Source organism: Bombus fervidus, chromosome 15 (genome assembly GCF_041682495.2).
Source record: "Bombus fervidus isolate BK054 chromosome 15, iyBomFerv1, whole genome shotgun sequence".
Taxonomy (NCBI): Eukaryota; Metazoa; Arthropoda; class Insecta; order Hymenoptera; family Apidae; genus Bombus; species Bombus fervidus.
In genome coordinates this window covers 10,171,039-10,190,788 of record NC_091531.1, presented here as the reverse complement: position 1 = coordinate 10,190,788, position 19,750 = coordinate 10,171,039, and the positions used below count along the sequence as shown (strand labels likewise).

The 19,750-nt window shown below is 44.0% G+C and overlaps 2 protein-coding genes across 21 annotated transcripts in view; one reads left to right on the top strand and one right to left on the bottom strand.

Annotated features, from left to right (window-relative positions):
- Nucleotides 1-19,750, bottom strand: part of Dila (centrosomal protein dilatory) — a 108,209-nt gene that overhangs the window by 82,387 nt on the left and 6,072 nt on the right.
- The window catches only part of Mmd (disintegrin and metalloproteinase domain-containing protein mind-meld), a 74,172-nt gene that overhangs the window by 49,268 nt on the left and 5,154 nt on the right, over nt 1-19,750 (top strand). For 10 of the 20 annotated variants that reach the window (XM_072018538.1, XM_072018539.1, XM_072018552.1 and 7 more), the window contains 16 exons: nt 2,755-2,958; nt 3,383-3,457; nt 3,989-4,161; nt 4,248-4,417; nt 5,003-5,166; nt 5,462-5,629; nt 6,166-6,470; nt 7,158-7,271; nt 7,380-7,461; nt 7,631-7,726; nt 7,804-7,966; nt 11,360-11,498; nt 13,262-13,423; nt 15,110-15,181; nt 18,232-18,380; nt 18,634-19,087. In XM_072018538.1, coding sequence (XP_071874639.1) covers nt 2,755-2,958; nt 3,383-3,457; nt 3,989-4,161; nt 4,248-4,417; nt 5,003-5,166; nt 5,462-5,629; nt 6,166-6,470; nt 7,158-7,271; nt 7,380-7,461; nt 7,631-7,726; nt 7,804-7,966; nt 11,360-11,498; nt 13,262-13,423; nt 15,110-15,181; nt 18,232-18,380; nt 18,634-19,087 — 2,690 coding nt within the window. Of the gene's footprint in view, nt 1-2,754; nt 2,959-3,382; nt 3,458-3,988; nt 4,162-4,247; nt 4,418-5,002; nt 5,167-5,461; nt 5,630-6,165; nt 6,471-7,157; nt 7,272-7,379; nt 7,462-7,630; nt 7,727-7,803; nt 7,967-9,343; nt 9,447-11,359; nt 11,499-13,261; nt 13,424-15,109; nt 15,182-18,231; nt 18,381-18,633; nt 19,088-19,750 lie in introns of all 20 variants that reach the window. The other 10 variants (XM_072018550.1, XM_072018541.1, XM_072018547.1 and 7 more) reach the window with 10 other exon arrangements.

Genomic DNA, 19,750 nt, shown 5'->3' with positions numbered 1-19,750 from the left:
CTTTTTAAATGCTGAAAACGTTCGTCGAAAAGGAATTCACCTTGCAATTACAGCAGTTTGCAACAATTACGAATGAATCGTCGTAAGACGATGCGGTAATTGAATTCGCCTTGAGAAACTCTGTATACCTTCTTTCTTCACTTTTTTCTTTTTTTTTTTTTTATTTTACAGAAATGAAGGAATTTTTAGGTGAATAACTCTTGGCAGGAAGAGGCGATTTCAATTTTATGGAGGGCACGAAACGGTGGTTATATGAACGAAGGTACACAAAACATCTAACAGAAGGTATACAGATAACTACACAAGTATATAGACTAGAGTTAAAAGTAAAGAAAACTTTTCGAAACGCGTTTGTACCGTTGTTATTTCAAAATGAGTACTACTTTCGGAGCGGCCGTACGTACATTGTAGGGAGAGAAAATTCGATTAGCGTTCGGGAGAATGTCGTTTCCCCCCCCCCCCCGGGGGGGGGGACGCAACGGTTTATCCAGGGTCTTGGAGGAGCCCAGGGCAGAATACAGGGAGCGGTGTGGACACAGAGAATCCTGACTAAACGCGAATGTTTGGCTGGATCCTGCGAAGCCGAGCAGCGAGTGTTTCGGGAATGGCAAACACGACGACAGGACGCGACGCGACGCGACGCGACGCGACACGACGCCAGGCCGCTCGATCCAGTTTCGTTAGCACGGCAGACGAAGCGAGAGGATCGAGTTAAGCCGCTATCAAGCCTGCTCGACTCGTAAACGAGTAATCGGCTACTGCAGCGTTAAATTCTCTAACTCGCGGCCGCCTTTCGTTGTTTCTACGTTGTTGCACAGCTGTTTCTACGTTTACCTGATGACCACTAGCAAGGAGAGTCGAAATCACCGAATCACAGCTAATTTCTCGATAGTTTGGATACGATTTGGCGATATCGGCGCAACTACCTTTTCCACGTTTATAAAGAGATATAAGTTGAGCCAGATAAAACTGATAAATCATTGAAATGTAATTAAAGCTTGTTTCGAAGCTTAGACCATAGATAGCTAATACGTTCAACGTAATAATAAATATCTCGCCAATTATACATATACACAAACACACACATGTGTTTTCTTATGCTTTCTTATGTTTTCCTCGTTTATATCCATCGTATCATTCTTCCAACAAGGTCTAGGCCAGATGAATAATTGTAACATATGTATACTTATTAATTCGTTACTTTCTGCTTGTACAAATACAACGAGTTGGTTATTTATCTAACAATGTGGCTCGATTGTCGCGTTCTGTAGAAATTCAGCAAGGGTCCTGATATTTATAAACGGGCTTTGGTTTTCAAAATATGGACGATTAAAAAATTTTCAAAGATTTCCAACCAAAGGACCAACCTCGTTTCCTTTTTGCGCTAAGAATATTCTTTAACAGCACCTTCGTAAACCGATGGATAGGATGAGAGTGCAAGCCCGCCATCGTCTAAACCATTAGGTTTCCGTTTCTCAGTTTTGTCTTTTCCGTTAAAAATTTATCGTCTTTTCAACGTGAGCGCACAATGCGTACGACCGACGAGGAACGATGGAAAATAGAATCGAGACTAGAAGAATTTTCGCGCGACTACGGAACTGAAGGTTGAATGTAGCAGCGTGTGTGTATCGAGGTACGAGACGTATATACGAAATATTTTCTTCGAACGTCCATAACTTGGAAACTGAGATATGTTCGTAAGACGTTTTTTTACTTATTTTCGTGCGTAGATTTATCCCGTGAAGTATTGCGTGCAACATTTATGAATAAAATGTATATGGGAAATTTGGACGAAAGCAACGTTGACGTTTCGTAATCGAAGATTAAGGAACAACGCGGCAGAGAGAGAGAGAGACAGAGAGAGAGAGAGAGAGAGACAGAGAGAGAGAGAGAGAGAACTGGAAGATAGCTAGGCAGGGAACCGTCGTGTGCTTGGCAGAGACGAGTTAAGTGGGGACGTTCTTCTTATATGCATGAGCTGTTCCTGCATTATTATTCATGAAGAGATCTCGAAGTAGCAACGTGGCGGGAAAAAGAAAAATAAATTGTTCGCGTCGCGAGAAAATCAGGATGCCGCGTAAGCATCCGGCTAGTCGTCGTCGTCGTCGTCGTCGTCATCGCCGTCGCCGTCGTCGTTTTCTCGGAAAAGGAGGATGGTCGAAATTATAGTCCTTCGAGCATCAAAAATTCTAATAAGGTATGGTCAAAGTACAATCATCTGTGGCAAATGTAACGAGAAAATTGTAGAAAATATAGACGAATGTTTCGTAATCGATACATCGCAGCTTGTTTTAGAAGCGAGTTGTAATACAAGTTTCCGAGTTACGGTCATTTGAAACGAAAACGATCGTATCGTACTTAGGGCTTATTAGAATTTTGGGTGGCTGAAGGAGCAAAGACTCGTCACTTTTTTGCCATCCCCGTTTAACGGATAACGGAATCTCGGGTATGATCTCGGGTACGATCTCGGCTGGAGCCGATATCGGGAATAGGTAAAAGCAATTTGGAAAGAGACGCGCTGCATGGACGGATTCGGGACGCACGATGGTTCGGCGATTCTTTGAAACGTTGGCATAACGATTAACCGAGAAAAGATTGAGTACGCGGATGAGTAGTAGATGATAGTCCTGGCGCAGATGCGAGAAGAAAAAGCCCGCGCGATATAAGCCATAATGGAATAGAAGAAGAGGCGTTAAAAAAGGCGGGCAGCGAGCTGCTCGGAGAATGTTAACTATATGCAGACCTCTCTTTTAGCAGAAACATCCTCACGTTATATTTGAAGCTCGAACAAAGGCTAACAAAGGCTGCGCCAACTCGGGGAATCTTGAGTGGCGTACAAAGAACCGCCGGCAGAAGCATGTTCTGGGGCTATCGGAGACCACTTCCGATCGATACAAGAGAGACGTCCGTGAAGCAACCAAATACATCGAAACTGCCATCATTATCGATAAGGCTATGGTATGACGATTTTCTTCGACTACTCCCTTTTTCCGATCCTTGATCCGATCCTTGATCCGATCCGATCCGAAAGATATCTCTGGCGTTTGGCGATGCGTTTTCCAAAACCGAACAGAGTCAGGGGAGTAGCAATCGCGATCGTTGGAGGAAAACGCGCGACGTCGTTCCAACAAAGTTTCGAGGCAGCCTAGTAATAGTAAATTCGCTGGAACCTTTCGACGTGCTTGAACCGTGCGCGTAACTCAACGATAATTGTCATGATATGGCGCCGCGTCGTGCGTCGTCGCGTTTCCGTAAAACGAAACGATACGATCGGCTTCAACGATCCCAATTGTCGTAAATGAAAACGTAAAATCGATCGCCAGGCACCACACCTTCTCTTCTGCTTTCCTTTACGCGGAAACGTTCGTTTTCCTTGCTTCAGTTCGAGAAGAGGAACGGTAGCACCAGAGCCGAGGTCGTTCACGATGCCATCCAAGTCGCTAATATAGCGGACATGGTGAGTGCGAACCGTTCTATCGGTTATATCTATATTTGTTCAAAAGGCCTTTCGAAAAAGCGTATTTACGCTTTTCCAGGCTTTAGATGACAGACATCCTTACGAGGCCTAACCCGCTTTCAAAGTTTCGATCGAGCACAAAAATAAGCGGACAGATAATGGAAATAGTTATCGATCGCGTTTCCGTATATACGAAATAATATACCGTACAAATGTGTACCGTATTTTGCGTTCATGCACGTAGAACTTTGCTCGCTCGTCTGAATCGAATTCATGTTCATGTTCATGTTCGTTATTGTCGACACGAGCAGAAACGGCAAAAGTCTCGGCTTTTCGACTTATTTTTGCACGTGGAACTACTGCTACTCGACCGTTTCTACCATGATCTCGATTAAACCCGATTGATATCTGCTTGCACCACTGGTCCGTTTACTCTTGTGCCCGACCGTAAGCGTGAAAACGTGGCCTCGTAAAGAGCGAAGCACCGATTCCATTCATTCTTTTCTCAATGTTTTTGCTCTCTTTTCGCAGTATTTCCGCACGTTAAACACTAGAGTCTCCGTCATATACATCGAAACATGGCAAGGCATGAACCAGGCAGACATCAGCGCGGGCATGGATATCAGTCTCGCTTTGCTCAATTTAAACGATTACACGATGCGAAGGATGTTCCATGTCCCTCACGATACCACTCAATTACTCACGTACGTATAGAGACGATTCGTTTGTCAGGTAGCGTCGGATCGTTTGTGAGAAATTTTAGATGGAAAATTCATGCTTGAACACGCAGGGGCGAAACGTTCTACGGTGGAGAATCGGGGGTGGCTATACCTTCGACCGTTTGCAAACAAAAATCCGTAGGAATCAGCGTCGATTTGAACACCTACGAGCCTCATCTTTTAGCCGGTACTATGGCTCACATGATCGGCCACAATATCGGCATGAGCCACGACGACGGAAGTTAGTTTCTATCAACAACTTATAGACGTATAAAAGAAGAAAAGGAAAAAGCAAAAGGCATCCTATCGTGCATAAGTATCGGACGCTTGCTGCAATCCAATCGAAACATTTTATTCTCAACTATTCTCAACTATACTCTTACTATAGAAGAATGGTTCTCTGTTGTTCTGTCAGAAACAAGTGAAACAGCTGCGATATACCTGCATCGATCAAGTTCCACATTTGTCTCTGATAGACAGACAGCTCTCACATCCGATCAAATCTATCGAAAGTTTTATAACGTAGTTGGAAACGTATATGCCAAACGTTCTACGGATAGGGCCCAAGTCGCTTGACTCGGGTGTTTCGCAATCGATAGCACCACGTTCGATCAACGCTTTCTCGTTTATATCAACTGACGTCAACTATAATATATCTATTAAATTTAGCCGCGTAATAGTTGCCTGAAATAAGATCAGAGGCGGAAATTAGATCAAAGATCCGCCGATCCGACTGTATTTTATATATATATATGTAGGATGATTCGCAAGCGTTGAAATACTTATGCGCGGTAGCGCAGTTTGCTGATGTTCGAATTGTTCGCAGGGAGCGAGTGTATCTGCCGCGAATGGCACGGATGCATCATGGCTCAATCGATCGTGGGTTTGGAAAACGTTCAACCGTACACGTTTTCCGAGTGTAGTAAAACAGATTACATAGAGTCGTTAAGAAGCGGCAACGGCTTTTGTCTTTTGAATAAACCAAACGAGGTAAGACGAAAGACCAGGTAAGAGGATTCTAGTCGAGGCTAATTGAACGGAGGCCGAGTTTACGACGAAACGAACCGTCCCCTAAAGGGAGAATCGTTCGCTTTACGAGCGTGCAAAAGCAAATCACGAGACGCCTAAGAGCTTCGCAGCGAGATACTTTTTCACTGCGGTTACAATGAAATCTCGCGAAACTTTCTCATCTCGGTTCGTTGCGCCGCAAACTAATTTCCACGATAGCGTTGTTTCGAAGAAAAAAACGCGTTTCTCCTATCCTCGGGCCGATCTCCATTGACAGGTGGTGGTAAGGACGTCTTGCGGAAACAGGATGATCGACGACGGGGAACAATGCGATTGCGGATCGATCGAGGAGTGTCACGAGCTCGATCCTTGCTGCGATCCGATCACCTGCAGACTTACCTCGGAAGCGGAATGCGCGTCCGGTCCTTGTTGCAGCGATTGCAAGGTAAAGTATTTCTTCTCGCGCCCGTCTCGAATCTCCAATACCATGTATCGAAAATCTATATCTCTTTGGCTAAAGATGTACGTGACCGATAGCGGCGAGAAGTACGACAAACGCGTCGATAAACGCAGGCGGACAGAACGTCTGGTACATCGGTTTCTCTCGAGTCGAGTAAACAGATAGCCTATATCGATCGATTTCGAATCAGTTCTTTTTTCGCACGTCTTTCAAGACCGCCAACCTTCGAATCACCTCGAATAGGGTTCGATGTCCTAAAACCGCTGAAACTACTGAAACTGCTGAAATACGCACTCGTGTAAATGCGTTTTCCACGTCCCGAGTTTTCTACGTTTTCTTCAACCCCTCGAGTTACAGTTAGTTACGTCGTATACGTAAGACAGATGCAAAGTCAATTCGATGTTTATATTGGATATGTTTTACTCTCAAGTGGACAGGTATACACGTTTACCGTCTGTCTGCCGCGAAATCGGTTTGAACGTCGAGGATCCATCTAATCTCGAATGATTTTGACAACGTAGTTGCTGCCGCGTGGCGTCGTATGCCGGGAATCGACCAACGAATGCGACTTGCCGGAAGTCTGTACCGGAGAGAACGGCCAATGTCCGGCGGATGTTTACAAGAAAAACGGAAGCCCTTGCGGGAACGATGCTGGACATTGTTATAACGGCATTTGCCCGGCGTTGGATGTTCAGTGCGATCAAATCTGGGGACGCGGTGGAGTTGCCGCGGACTACGAGTGTTTCATACAATTCAATTCCAAGGGCTCTCTCAGTGGACACTGCGGCACCGATTCTTCTGGTCATTACATCAAATGCGATATAGAGTAAGTAAACCTTTTTTCGTTCCAATTCGAAATGCAACTTTTGAGTTTAGGAATCCATCGATTCGAATGTTGCGGATAAAACCAAGCATCTTGAACGTATTTTGTCGCGTTACTTTCTTCGCTTTTATCCGTAATTCGTCCAAGTTGTTCTAGCGCTAGTTTAGCGCATTCGTCAAAAACTAGCAAACGGTGTGAAAAAACCGTCTGCAATTTTTGATCCATCGCGATAAGCCTTAGCCGAAAATAAAGCTTGCGATAGGTAGCACGTGTGCACCGGGTACGAGAAAACCGGGCCTTGGAAGAAGGAGAAAAGAGTAAAGAAAGAGCGAGAAAAACAGGATAAGAGGGGCAAATTTGTCACTGGTTTTAAATTAATTAAATTTCATTCCATAAACTCGATGGGAATGCGCGCGGCACGGTTAAACGCACTTGCCACGTCAAGTATCGAGAAGGACATTCTAATTAATTGTAATTTCCCCAATATTATTAACGATATGGCGATAAAAAAAAAAAAAAAGAGTCACTCTTTATTTCCTTTATCATTCTTCTCTATTATCCCGTTATTGCTCTTTCTGAAAAGCTCTTTCACAAAGCTCGTTGACAAATTGTTTCGAGCCGAAAAATATTTCTGCTATCCGGTAAAATCCGGTTAAATCGTAATGCTTACGTAATGATACGTAATCGTAGGAACGTTCGTTGCGGGTCACTGCAGTGTCAGCGAGGTGGCAAACAGCCAATGTTGCCAGAAGCGGATCATTCGATAACCATAATCTCGATAAAGGGCGCAGAGTACGAGTGCAAGTAAGCAAACGTTAAATTTCCCATTATCCTTCGATCGTAATCGGATATCGGATCGTAAGAATCCTGTTGTATATATGAATAACGTTCGCGTCGATTGTTCGCATAAAGGTCTACGACCGGGAAGGTGGATGGAACCGAGATACCTGGCATGGGTTTGGTTCGGGATGGAACATCCTGCGGTAACCAATCGGTAAGAGAGACACGACTTTCTAATCCGTAGAAACCGCGAATTCTCCCTTTTCCCATTGTTGCTGTTTGTTAACGGAATCATGCCTGTTATAAAAATCGGATTACGTACACGGAGAAACGATCGACGTATCGATACGACAGCGTGCATGTATGCTTGTTTTCTGTTTTAGATTTGCGTGAACCAAACGTGCATAAACCTGCCGCCGAACTTAGGCAACGACAAGTGTCCTAGCAATCACAACAATAACGAATGCTCGGGGAATGGCGTAAGCAAAACTTTTGACACTCGGCTAAACGACTTAAAAATCGGCCGATTCCAAATGAAATTCGCTTGTTCCCGTAGGTATGCACCAACTTGAATAAATGTTTCTGTTACGTTGGATGGAACGGACCGGATTGCTCCATACAGCAGGAAATTCCAACTTCCCCGCCAACCACGTCTAGCACCGAATCAGCTGGTAAAAATAGTTCAGATCCTAAATTAGGGAAGAAAGAGACCCCCTACGGTAAGTTGCGATTCGTAAAACGCTAGAAGATAGAAAACCGTCGATCTCGAATTTCGAATTTCGATTTCGAACGAGGCGAGAAACCGAAGCTGCGACATCGATCCACTTTGCTCGAATCCACTTTGTTCGATTGGTAATCGCTCGACCAACCAGCCTCGGTTTCGCGTAGCTCGCGCGATCGTTTCTAGCCTGTAATCTAACGATAAGCGGACAACGGTAAATAAGAAATGAACAGAGTAAAACGATAGTAGAGATAATAAATAGTAGAGTAAGCTTAGATACGCGGCGCCAGTTACCGGCTACGGTGGATGTTTCTCCGCGTCGAGTCGCGTGATCGATCAGTTTCCTTCTTCTCCTATCTTATTCTATGTATTAGATATAATATGTTGAGTGTTCGTCCGTTTAATACGCGGAGAAGAAGAAGAAGAAGAAGAAGAAGGAAAACACGAGGCTCTTGGGTAAGACAGTGGTCGATAACAAAGATGGATGGTACCTCGGGGGAATTCAACAGGCGTGATAAGCGGAACGTTCTACCGTGACCGGTAATCTTAAAAAGGCGGACATTCGTCGATCGTGTAGATGTGTTTAATTCGCGAAGATATTAATAAGACGAAGACTCGTCCCGTATGCCGGCGGAATACCGGTTAGCCGCCTGATTATTTGGGGCCATACCATCAGCTGTGCACATCAAATTCAATGCGACTATACGTATGTATATGGAGTACGGGCCGATAAGTTTACTCGATCACACTTTTCCACTTTCGATTCACGAACCGTGCATATCCATATAACCTCTCGAGAGAAAAGAACGATCGCAGATGCCAACTACGCACGTCGTCACGGCGATCCTTGTCGGGCAATACCGCCCGCCGCTTCCCTTACCAACGATCAGCAATGCGATCAGCCTTCTCACTGTTTTACGGTGAAACGGATTACCAGCTGTTCGCGCGAAACTCTATGTTCCGATGGTCCTCGAATCGAACGTTCAATCTGTGACGTTCCGATCGAATCGTTAGGCTGGAAATTCGAATTCACTTCGCTGTTAACACACGAGTATACGGTGATCGTTGTTGTTGCTTGTTCGAGTTGCAAGTTTACGCAGACCGATATCGTACGCGCGCTGGTTACGAGTAAACCGAGAGGGAGTAAAATAAGAGGAAACGAAGAAAATTGTTCTTGGAACAAATTCTCTTCCTTTCGTAGCGCTGTTCTTTTACTCGCATAGAAGTCAATCTTTTCCGGACCGACCGATCCTCGCAACTTGCTTTTACCACGAGATAAACGAGTTTCGAACGTTTGAAAAGATCGTGCGAGATGCGAAACACGCGATGTATCTTTCTGATACGCGCAGATTACAAAATGTGATGGTCGTTTCAGAAACAACTAACAACACTCTTAGCACCGGAATGATGGTATTAATCCTGGTGGGTGTGGTCAAAGGAGTCTTCATTTGTTTTGCGCTAATGGCCGTTTGCTACAGGTACAGTAGCAAAATAAAGTTGTTGAGTGGGTTCGACCAACGCCTGTCATTGTCAAGTAATTCCGTGGCTAGCTGGATGATGAGGCATCGCACGCGGCCGTCAAATTGCTCTCGTAATATTGATTCATCTTAGCCTATTTACTCGATGTTTATTCATATACATATATTTATCTATATATGTATATATACATATACCGATGTTTTTTTTCGATGGTGTGCTCTGAATGTGCTCGTGCTCGCATAGCGCGTATGAATGATCACTACGATCGTGACTATGCTGCACGAGCGAGGGATCTACGTTTCTACTTGGTGTCGCATACCAAGGGACGAAGGCAAAAGTAGTTGTTGCGTAAACCGTGCGTCAGGGATGCGCTTGTTCCAGCGTCTAGAGTCCTACGGTCTAATTGATTTTAACTGGATTCGTTGAATATCCGGTTAAGTAGTCGCTTTAGTGCGCAGAGTAATGGCACATACAGAGCCGTAAACGTGTACGAACGAGTCACGGAAATTTTATATTTTATATTTTATATTTAATATTATAGAGAAGAAACGAGGGTAAAGAGAAAAGAAAAACGATAGAACACGAGTAATAGAGATGAGAAACGGAAGTCAAAGTTAAAGAAAGTTAAAGATTCCAGCTTTCATTATCGTAAAGACCATTGGCGCTTCTGGCAGGACGGGCTGTGGCGTTAAAATTAACAAGTGGCGAATACGAATACGAATACGAATATGGGAGAGGATATGAAGCGGATAACGGATAATCTTGGAAAGAAAACGTTGTTGTCGATTTTTCAAACAAGTTGTAATTGTAAGAGTGGTTGGAGGACGGAGCGAGGTGGTCTAAATGGTCTAAACTCGATTAAACTCGATAGATTAGCCCATCTTGTGATAATGGATAATGGTGAATTGTCTGCGACCGTGATTGAAAAAAAAAAATGACAAACGGAGGATAATGTGTATCTCTATTCTAAGAAATTACTATATAGAGAGAGTATGTTATATGATTCGTCCCTTGGGGTGCGATATCCGATACACGATCCATTACAACGCCAATGTGCCAGCTGCTTGTATGCCCTATAAAAGCATGAATAAGGCTGATTAGCGAAGAAACGGACAGTCTGAGATCGGAAAGCAACCGTTAACGACAAAATTTCCAACTGGCGTATGTACCAGCCAGACGACTATTTGATCGCGACAACTCCACGTGATATCGTGTCTTCGTCGATGTCAATGTGAATGCGAATCGGAAAAGTATTACAGTTAACAACGAGTCGTCCGACTCGAACGTAAAAGACACGAGAGAAAGGATCGCGGACAAGTCTCTAAACTAAGATAGATAGAGAGATACTAAACGGAAAGTGGAATCGAAGCGAGAAAAGAGGCGCTAGGGACTCTAGAACTAGAGAAAGAGAAAAAGAACTGGTTCGCATCTATTGTACTCGTATCGCGAGATACCGCGTCGATGTCGCGTCGATGTCGCGTCGATGTCGCGTCGATGTCGCGTCGATGCCGCGTCGATGTCGCGTCGATGTCGCGTCGATGCCGCGTCGATGTCGCGTCGATGTCGCGTCGATGGTGCGTCGATGATGCGTCGATGGTGCGTCGATGGTGCGTCGATGGTGCGTGTACCACGCGAATGGTGTGCGTACAACAAACTACGTCCATGTATATGTATATGTGCTGATTCTGGCTTCTCTGTTTCTTGTCTGTTTCTGTCTGTCACTGCCATCTCTGTCTGTCTGCATGCTGTGGGACGCTCGGATACCAAAATATATCATCTGTATACCGCGCGCTGCGCGAACAATGGTACTCGATCTTGATATCGTGTCGGATATCGACGATGTTTGACACGTGACGACCAACGACCATGCAAATCTAACGATGTAACTAACTAACACGTCTGATCGTCACAGAGAACTACCACGGCTCTAACACTGTATTTTTAGTTGGTGTGCTCATGTCGGTGGTAGGGGGTGTTTTCATAGTATTTGCTCTGATGGCTCTCTGCTACAGGTCAGTCGTAGTACATAAAAACTACTCCCTCTGTCTCAGGTTAGTGTGCAGAAACATACACGTAGAAATTCTTTTGTATGCGTATATATATATACATATATATATATATGTACGTATATATATGTATGTATGTATATATATGCACATATATATGTATGTCATTTTATTTTTCTTTTTTTTTTACGATCCACACGTCGTACATATATATTTACATGTATATCTTTTAGAGTCCGTATTATATTACCGTCTTTCTCTTTTACTATTTCCGCTTACTCTTCTTTTCGTACACTTTCTACTTTTTTTCCTTTTCTCTCTCTCTCTCTCTCTCTCTCTCTCTCTCTCTCTCTCTCTCTTTCTTTCTCGCTCTCACTCTCACTCTCTCTCACTCTCTCTCTCTCTCTCTCACACTCTTTCTTTCTTTCTTTCTTCTTGTCTCGATGTATCTTTTTTTATCGTGCCGATCAAACGCTCTGCATAATCTGTGCCGCAATGAGTCGCAACGTATCGCTCCGTATCGCTCCGTATACCAGATACACGCCACGCTTGTGCGACCGTGCAAAGATTTATACTCGTTGCAACGAACAGAGAGACGAACAGGGAACCGAATCAAACCGAAGAGAACGGATATCGAAACGCGTGCCACGCGTTTTCACGAGGAACCGTCCTATTCCATTTGCCGGGCAGGAAATGCGCCATCGATCGCGCGTCTGTCTATAGCACGCGTACCGTACCTGATCGTTGCTACGATTATGCTAACGATAAGCAGCTTAAGCGATTGCCGGAAAATTCGCATTTGCCGCGAACCATTTAGGTTGGTTCCGAATCGCTTTCGCAAAATTGGCTACTCGACGTGTATCGTTACTCGTCCGCAAGTAACTAAAGGCTTCTGTGTTTCGTAACCGTTAACTGATATCCTTAACGGCTCGTGCAACAAGGAACGATCGTTTCGATCGATAGAAGGAAGAACGAGACGAGAGACCGAATGATCCGAACGTATTGGTATCGGTTAAAGGTTGCCGCGTTACAGCGGGGTGATGGCGATCGACCAAAGTGCTACTTCCTTGTTTTGCCGACAATGCTGAGCAAAGTATGTTCAGCCCCGTGGAACGCACGCGTGTGCTACAAAGCTTAGCTCGATACTTTGTTTCGAGACACTTTGCCCGTCTGTCTATCTACTACCGTTATCGTTTGATTTTGTGTATTTGGTTGACGGGTCCACTGCCAGCGGAGGACAAACTCGCACGAGTGGCCGAGAAAGGCCAGCTGCCGGTGTACCATTCGACTGGTTATCTGTTTTCGTTCTAATGCATGCGATCACGGCTCCCTGTACAAGCCCGTAGACGCGCCCGCTTCGCTAGCGTCAAACATTTCATTGCGAAGGAAGATTTTACGGATTAAACGTATATCTATCCTCGACCCATTACGTTTAGACGCTACGTTGGACTTTAACGTGGCGCGCAACATTTATACACGTTTTTATATATGTGAGCGTTTATATACGTTTAAACCGGGAACGTGTGTACATAATTATGGTAGAATATCGCGAGCACGCACTTGGCCAATAATATCTTGAAAGGGAGTCGACTACAATTCCTTTTCGTTCGGTCAAAGCATTTCAAAACGGTCATTGAACACGCGCAACGATCGATGATCCTCGTGCAACAATCAGGACGAAAGGAACGAAGGAACGAAGAAATTCGTTCGATGTCACCCTCTCGTAGTTTGCATGCGCTTCCTAATCGTTCTTTGTGGTTAGCACGATCGCGAGCCTCGCATTCTCGTAATCGGCCAATTTCCCGCAGAAGGAAGAGCACCGTCCAGAAGTACGAGCAACCGTACGTGAAGAAACCGCCGCAGAGGAGTTACATGGTTCCCGGAAACGCCGGAAACCATCATCCGGGACACGCCGTCCTGGACAACGTCCACGACAAGATCCTCAACTTCAGCAGTATGCCTAATTCCAGGTATGACGATCGTTTCGTTGCCTACCTAGCTAACACAGTCGGTCTAGAGATTGACGCTCGAGCGTTTCACGCGTTTCCTCGTTACGTTTCTCCGGACACGATCGATTCTAGATTCGATCGCGCATTTACTTTCGACCCGATCACCGGCTAATCTTTCGAACGAGACGCAATTTATATAATATATAGACGACAGCTCTACTATCGCCCTTCGGTCAAATTTATATACCTGTTTCTCAGTTTCCCCTATCGTTCTTCGTCAGCCTGCTCGCGAACTATAATAGCAATAATGATGATGATGATGATGATAGTAACAACAACAACAACAACAACAATAATAATAATAATAATAGTAATAGTAATAGTAATAATAATAATAATAATAATGACAAAGCGAGAAGCGGCGAAACGAGAAACAGGCTGATCCCAATGATCCTAAGCTAACACGAGTGAAACTTTGGAAATGATCAGAGTACGTGTTCGAGTACGCTTTTAAGAGATAATCTAGGGAAGACCCCTGCAACTAGTGTTAAAAAGGATCCATCAACGATCGCCAAAGACACATCTCGCTTCTACTTATACATTGGTTTTCCATTAATGTTTGCGTCACACGAATTCACGTCACACGGCATTCATTCGACATTTACAAAAATCATTCGACGGGGATTCGGTTCGCGCTGCTTTTCATAGACGTAAAAGAATTTTCACCGAGTTCTCGAGAGACGCTGTTTCATACGCGACCGCGTTCCATATGTCGTAACTCTCGCGACGAGCCATCTTCTCTGTCGTTCCGCCGCTCGGCGCGGCGTTCCGAGTTCGTCTTGTTTCCTCGAAGCGACAAACAATTGCTTTAACATCGTACGCTGAAAGAGATCGAACAAGTTTGCCGCAAAATTTGCTCGGAAATTTTCGCTTCACCATAGAAACAAGTTGGGATATACCATATTCGCGCCAGGTTACAGCAAGGTAGCCAAATACGGAGTACCATTTTATTCTCCAAACGTCATTCGCGCCAAATATTTAAAAGTATTTCTCGGCCAGAATATCGCAACGAAAGTTCTTGACGAAGTAAACACACGGAGCGTATTCGACGAGTGTGTATCCTGTAGCGTATACGTATATTTATTCCATGTTTGGTCACATTGTTCTATGCGCTGTGCAACGAATTTCCAACCGAACGTGTCTCATCCTCCGATGTCGCGGTTCGGAGTCGACGATCTTGGAAAAATTCATCTATCTCGTTCGATTTCTTATAACTCGTTTCTCTTCTCCGCGCTGTCATGCGTGTCGCGCAACATAGCTCGAGGAAGATCAAAGGAAAACGCGACGCGAACGAAAACGAAGACGACTCGTCGACGATGAGAAATCGAGAACGCCGACACCGTCGACTACGCGATATCTAGCACACCTTTAACCCTTTGTGGTCGTGTATAAGCCGGGTGTTCCATCTCGCAACTTTGGTCGAGAATTCTATCTTTTTTCTGTTTCACGTCTCTCTCTCTCTCTCTACCTCCCTCCCTCCCGCCCTGCCTCTTTCCCTCTCTGTCTGCTTCTAGAAATCGACGAAATTTTAGGAAAAGAATAGTTTTTCGATTGTTCGTTTGTTGGCAAAATCGTGACGAATCCGACCGCAAGGGGTTAAATTCGTGGTGAAATACCCGCGGCATGCCTATATTAGTATATTTCTAGCCGCGGCGAGACCCAGCGCGTGGTGTTTCGACCCCCGAATAGCGTCGCCACCGCAGACGGGCCAAGAGTCAAGTAAGTCTCATGTGTCTCGCCGTTATGTCACCATATAGTTGATCGATGATCTCAAGACTCGAACACGCTAGTCGTCGAAAACGTGACAGGCCAGCTTCCAGAAAGAATTCAAAGGGCCCCCGCGCTCAAATACAAACGCGACCGCAAACTTTGCGATCTTGGAAACTTCTGCTTCGCTGGCCTGACTCGTTTTACCTTATCGAAGCGAGCAGAGATGCTCGGCTCGCGGAATGAGTCGCAAACGTTGCTACATCCGCACGGATAAAGATATCGCTCACGAGCGTCAACTTGCGTCGAGCTCGTTCAGCTGAATATCTTTCGCGTGCAGAGGCAAACACATCCACATACACGCATCTACATACATCATACGCACACACATACACGTACATACCTGTGTACACAGAGATAGACAGTGGCTGGAAAAAGTATTCGTACACGTACCATAGAAAACGCGTTGTATAAAGCATATCGAAATTTTATTGACGCTGTAACGAGACGCAGCTGTCGTGTTTCTGTCAACTCCTAATAATTAACCGATCCACACGCGTCCGATTGGTATAAAAAAATACAAATTTACGATAACGCGGTGAAAATTCGACTTGGAAAACAACGAATATTCGATTCTTTCAAATCCTAACTCGGCACGATAATTTAATTAGACTTTATAAACTTTGAATTACAATTTCCTTGGTTTTCCAACTAGTAGAGGCAGGGAGAGAGAAAGAGAGAGAGAGAGAGAGAACAGTTAAGAATTACAGCCACGATATACGTACATATGTATGTATGTAAACGTTGCAAGATATATAATACCGTATATTGTAGTAAACTCGTACTTAGTAAAACGTTGGTATACAGTGTAAGCGATCGCTTATTATTAGATCAATTGAAATGTTAAAGACGATCCCGCTCGACACCGAGACCAATTAGGTCTTAATTAACATTTAGTATTACTTATTAGTATCACGGATGATTGCCTATTTAAATACTTTTCTAATCTCTAGGAAATAAACACGGTGGTTGAAACGAGGTGTTACACGAGCTGTTTCTCAGAATCTAACAAAGATATCTATATAACTGAGCGGCGCAGCCTTTCCAAGGCGAGCTTTCGAGTGAAAATGGAAGATATTTATAAATGGAAAATGGTATTAATTTTTTACCATTCGGATACCTCTTACAAAACTGAATCACGTTTACTCCAACTATTTTGTTTTTTATCGTACATAGTTATGCCCTCTTTTCTCCTCTGCTCCGTTTTCCCATCGAATTACAGCGAAAACAAAGTTTCGTGTTAGTTTCTGAGAAAACTGGTCGTAACGCTTCGTTTGGACTAGTCTGTATATTTGTATCGAACGTCTCGCAACTTCTCTATACGTTTTCAGAGCCGTTCAAAATTTGTCCGATTACATATATAAGGATAGTCGTCGGTCGTAGTCGGATCTGGATAGTAGCCATAATTGTGGTAATGAAATTTTTTAACGTTTCGCGTAACACATATTATATATATCCGGAAAAAAAGTGTACGAACGTTTTCGCCAGCCACTGTACACTGTACATGCGTGCAGAGATACACTGTGATAGTACACGATACGTAAGATGGATTTGTGAACGTGACATTGTTTAACAGCACTGATTAGGAATGCAGTAGTAGCGATACATTTTGTACAATTATTGAAAAAGCAAACACAAAGAGACGATGAAGGGACTGTCTTTTCGTTTGTCGGATGTATTTTGTTCTTTAGATTTTCGGTTGAAAAATGATGTTTTGATATCGCATAACGGCACGATGCATTTGGCCCAGATTTTCTACAACGTTCAAGGTGGGCGCATCTTTCGATTTCTTTCTACCAACGATTTTAAGTAGATCAAGCTCGTATTTGTTCGCTCATCTGTCCAACGTAGGAACTCGTATACAAAGACCACTTGACTTTTCGCAAACTTTCCGTTCCGTTATATTTTTCACGGTAGCTGGTACTATACGGTATAATATTTCGTTGGAAACGAATGGGGAAATCTAGTTCTAACGCGATTGCATATTAATTCTCACGTGTGTGACACGCTTCTGATTTCAGCAAGCCTAATTCATCGTCTGTGCTCTATCGTATCTCTCGACACGCACGTTGTGATCGATTCGAGTAGAAAAGAGTAAAGTGCATGCACAGAATATTACACGCCATGTCTTCTCATCTTTGCACTGCATGCTTTTTCCTTTCGAATGCGCCGCACAATCATCGACTTTCATTACGATGTTCGCTAGAACGACTAATTCTTTGCAATTACAGATCACAGAACATATACCTACTTGATACACCGAGCATGCTTCGGTCGTTACTTTTTAGCATTCGCATAGTTTAACGTAGAACGCCCCGACCGCAGCTGTGTATTCGTTTGGAAATAAAAAAGAAAAAAGAGAAAAAGAATGAAAAAAAAAAAAAAAATAGAAAAAAAAAAAGAACGAGAAATACATACTTTTGTCACGTGTTTTGCGAGCAAAGGATCAAACGTAGAATTTTCCAATATACCGTTCGCTTCAAGCATGCCTGGATTCGATGAGCCTAATAAAATAAACTATCGACAAAGGGCAAGCAGATTGATTTCGGACGAAAAAGGAAAAGATACGCGTGTACATTTTGTCAAAATTCTCCGCGTTTAACCAGAGTCAAAGGAAAAGACACGATGTCGTGTTCGCGTTCGTGTCACGTTTTAATCGATAGCTCGATTAAAAGTGAGGCACAAACACGAACGTGACCCTAACTACGAGACTGCACCGGTTTAAAGAGAGCCTTTCGCGAGTGCGACCAAATGGGTGGTTTCTGCGAGGCAGAATCGAAGACTCGACGTTCAGAGGTGTGCGATTCGAAATTTCCGATTCGATAACGAAATTCTGATTTTTCATCCGTAATTTCGATAACGAAAGAACGCGATAATAAATGTAAACATACGTATTGAAATACACCGAACCTATGAACGTTTCGTCTTCTCCGATTAGCTCGAATCGGATTCATCGAGTAGATACAGCGAGATCATATGTTCTTTCACGTCGACATTTTCAGGGAGCATAAATCGCAGGTGAAGAAGCCCGGTATAAGCGAGGAGGAGGGAGATACGGGAGCGGACGAAGTTGTCTCTTTCATCGATCTACAGCAGAACAATCTTCCACAGTTTCGTGGGAAGGGAATTTTAAAGAAACACGGTAGTTACGGTATTGCGATGATCGATAATCGTGCAATCGAGTAAACTAATAGCCGAAACGTAAAGGGCACATGCAACGAGCTGGAAATTGAAATGAAATTTCTTATACAGCGTTTCTAAAGAATCAGACGCCTACGAATTCAGCTGTATCGAACGCGCGAACTGTAGCTGAGCTGGTTGCATCGACCGTTTACGTACGATGCAAATACACGTAAGATACGTAGAAAGGGTAAAAATTAACGAAAAGGACGAAAATCGAGCAGGTGTGGGAGGAGGAGCGGTAGCTAACGTGGAGCGTACGTTGGATCAACTGAACGGTTATCACGAGCACATTATCGAGGCACTGAGAATGGCGGCGAATCAACGAGAAACATCGGGAACGACATCGACTGGCGGAAATCCGATGGACGACGAAGCTCTGACGGAACCACTTACGGAAATGCTAACGGAACCTCTGCAAGATTGCTATCCCACGGATTCGTATCGCAAAGACATCATAAAGCATATCGACAACCAGGCGGACGAAGAGTACGAGGAGCACATGCCGACTTGCGGTATAATTCGCATACGCACTTTAGAAGACCTAATCAAGCAGTTGGAGCGTCACACGACTAGAAACAGAAGTCCGAGCGGCTCCGAGGATATGCGCATGTCCGAAAGCGAGGCTGATCGTCCCTACAGAAAAGATTCGTCCGTTTGTAGCGAGTCCTCCCAAGGGTAAGAACTAATGCGAAATACGCGCTTCGCCATGCTTTACGTTCTCATCTCGACGTTTTCGTCGCTTCTACTAGCATTACGTGTCATTCGATCCGATCGGTACACTCTTCTTTCACGAAGCTTTGACCGCGATCGCCACCGAGTTGTTTTCAACTTGGTCGCCAAACCATTTACAACTATATCGCATAAAATCTCTCTTACTTGAGGAAATTTCAACGTACATAGCTGCAAAGTTTGCACGAGCTAAGTACGTGTATATGTACTTACTCGCGAGTACTATGTACTAAGAAGAGAAAAAAAAAAAAAAAAAAAAAAAAAGAAAACGGATAAATCGGCTATCTGTAGTTGTAGCTATCGGTCTGATATAAGCGACACACACGCACACACACACACGTGACAAGATAAGTATAGTTTCACGGTGTTAGTTACTTTCATCTCATCTCATCTACTCGTCGTCAACGTAACTTGATCGGTATAACACGCTAGCACCTCACCGTCGCATCTACTTACTCGCTCACTCACTTACTCACTTACCAATATTTTTATCAATGCGTCGTTGCTTACTTTTTTCTTCTCTCGCCAATACGTATTTTTGCTTCCTAACTTTGCGCATATTACAGCATATTACAGCATATTACAGCTATCAGACAAACGTAACAAGCG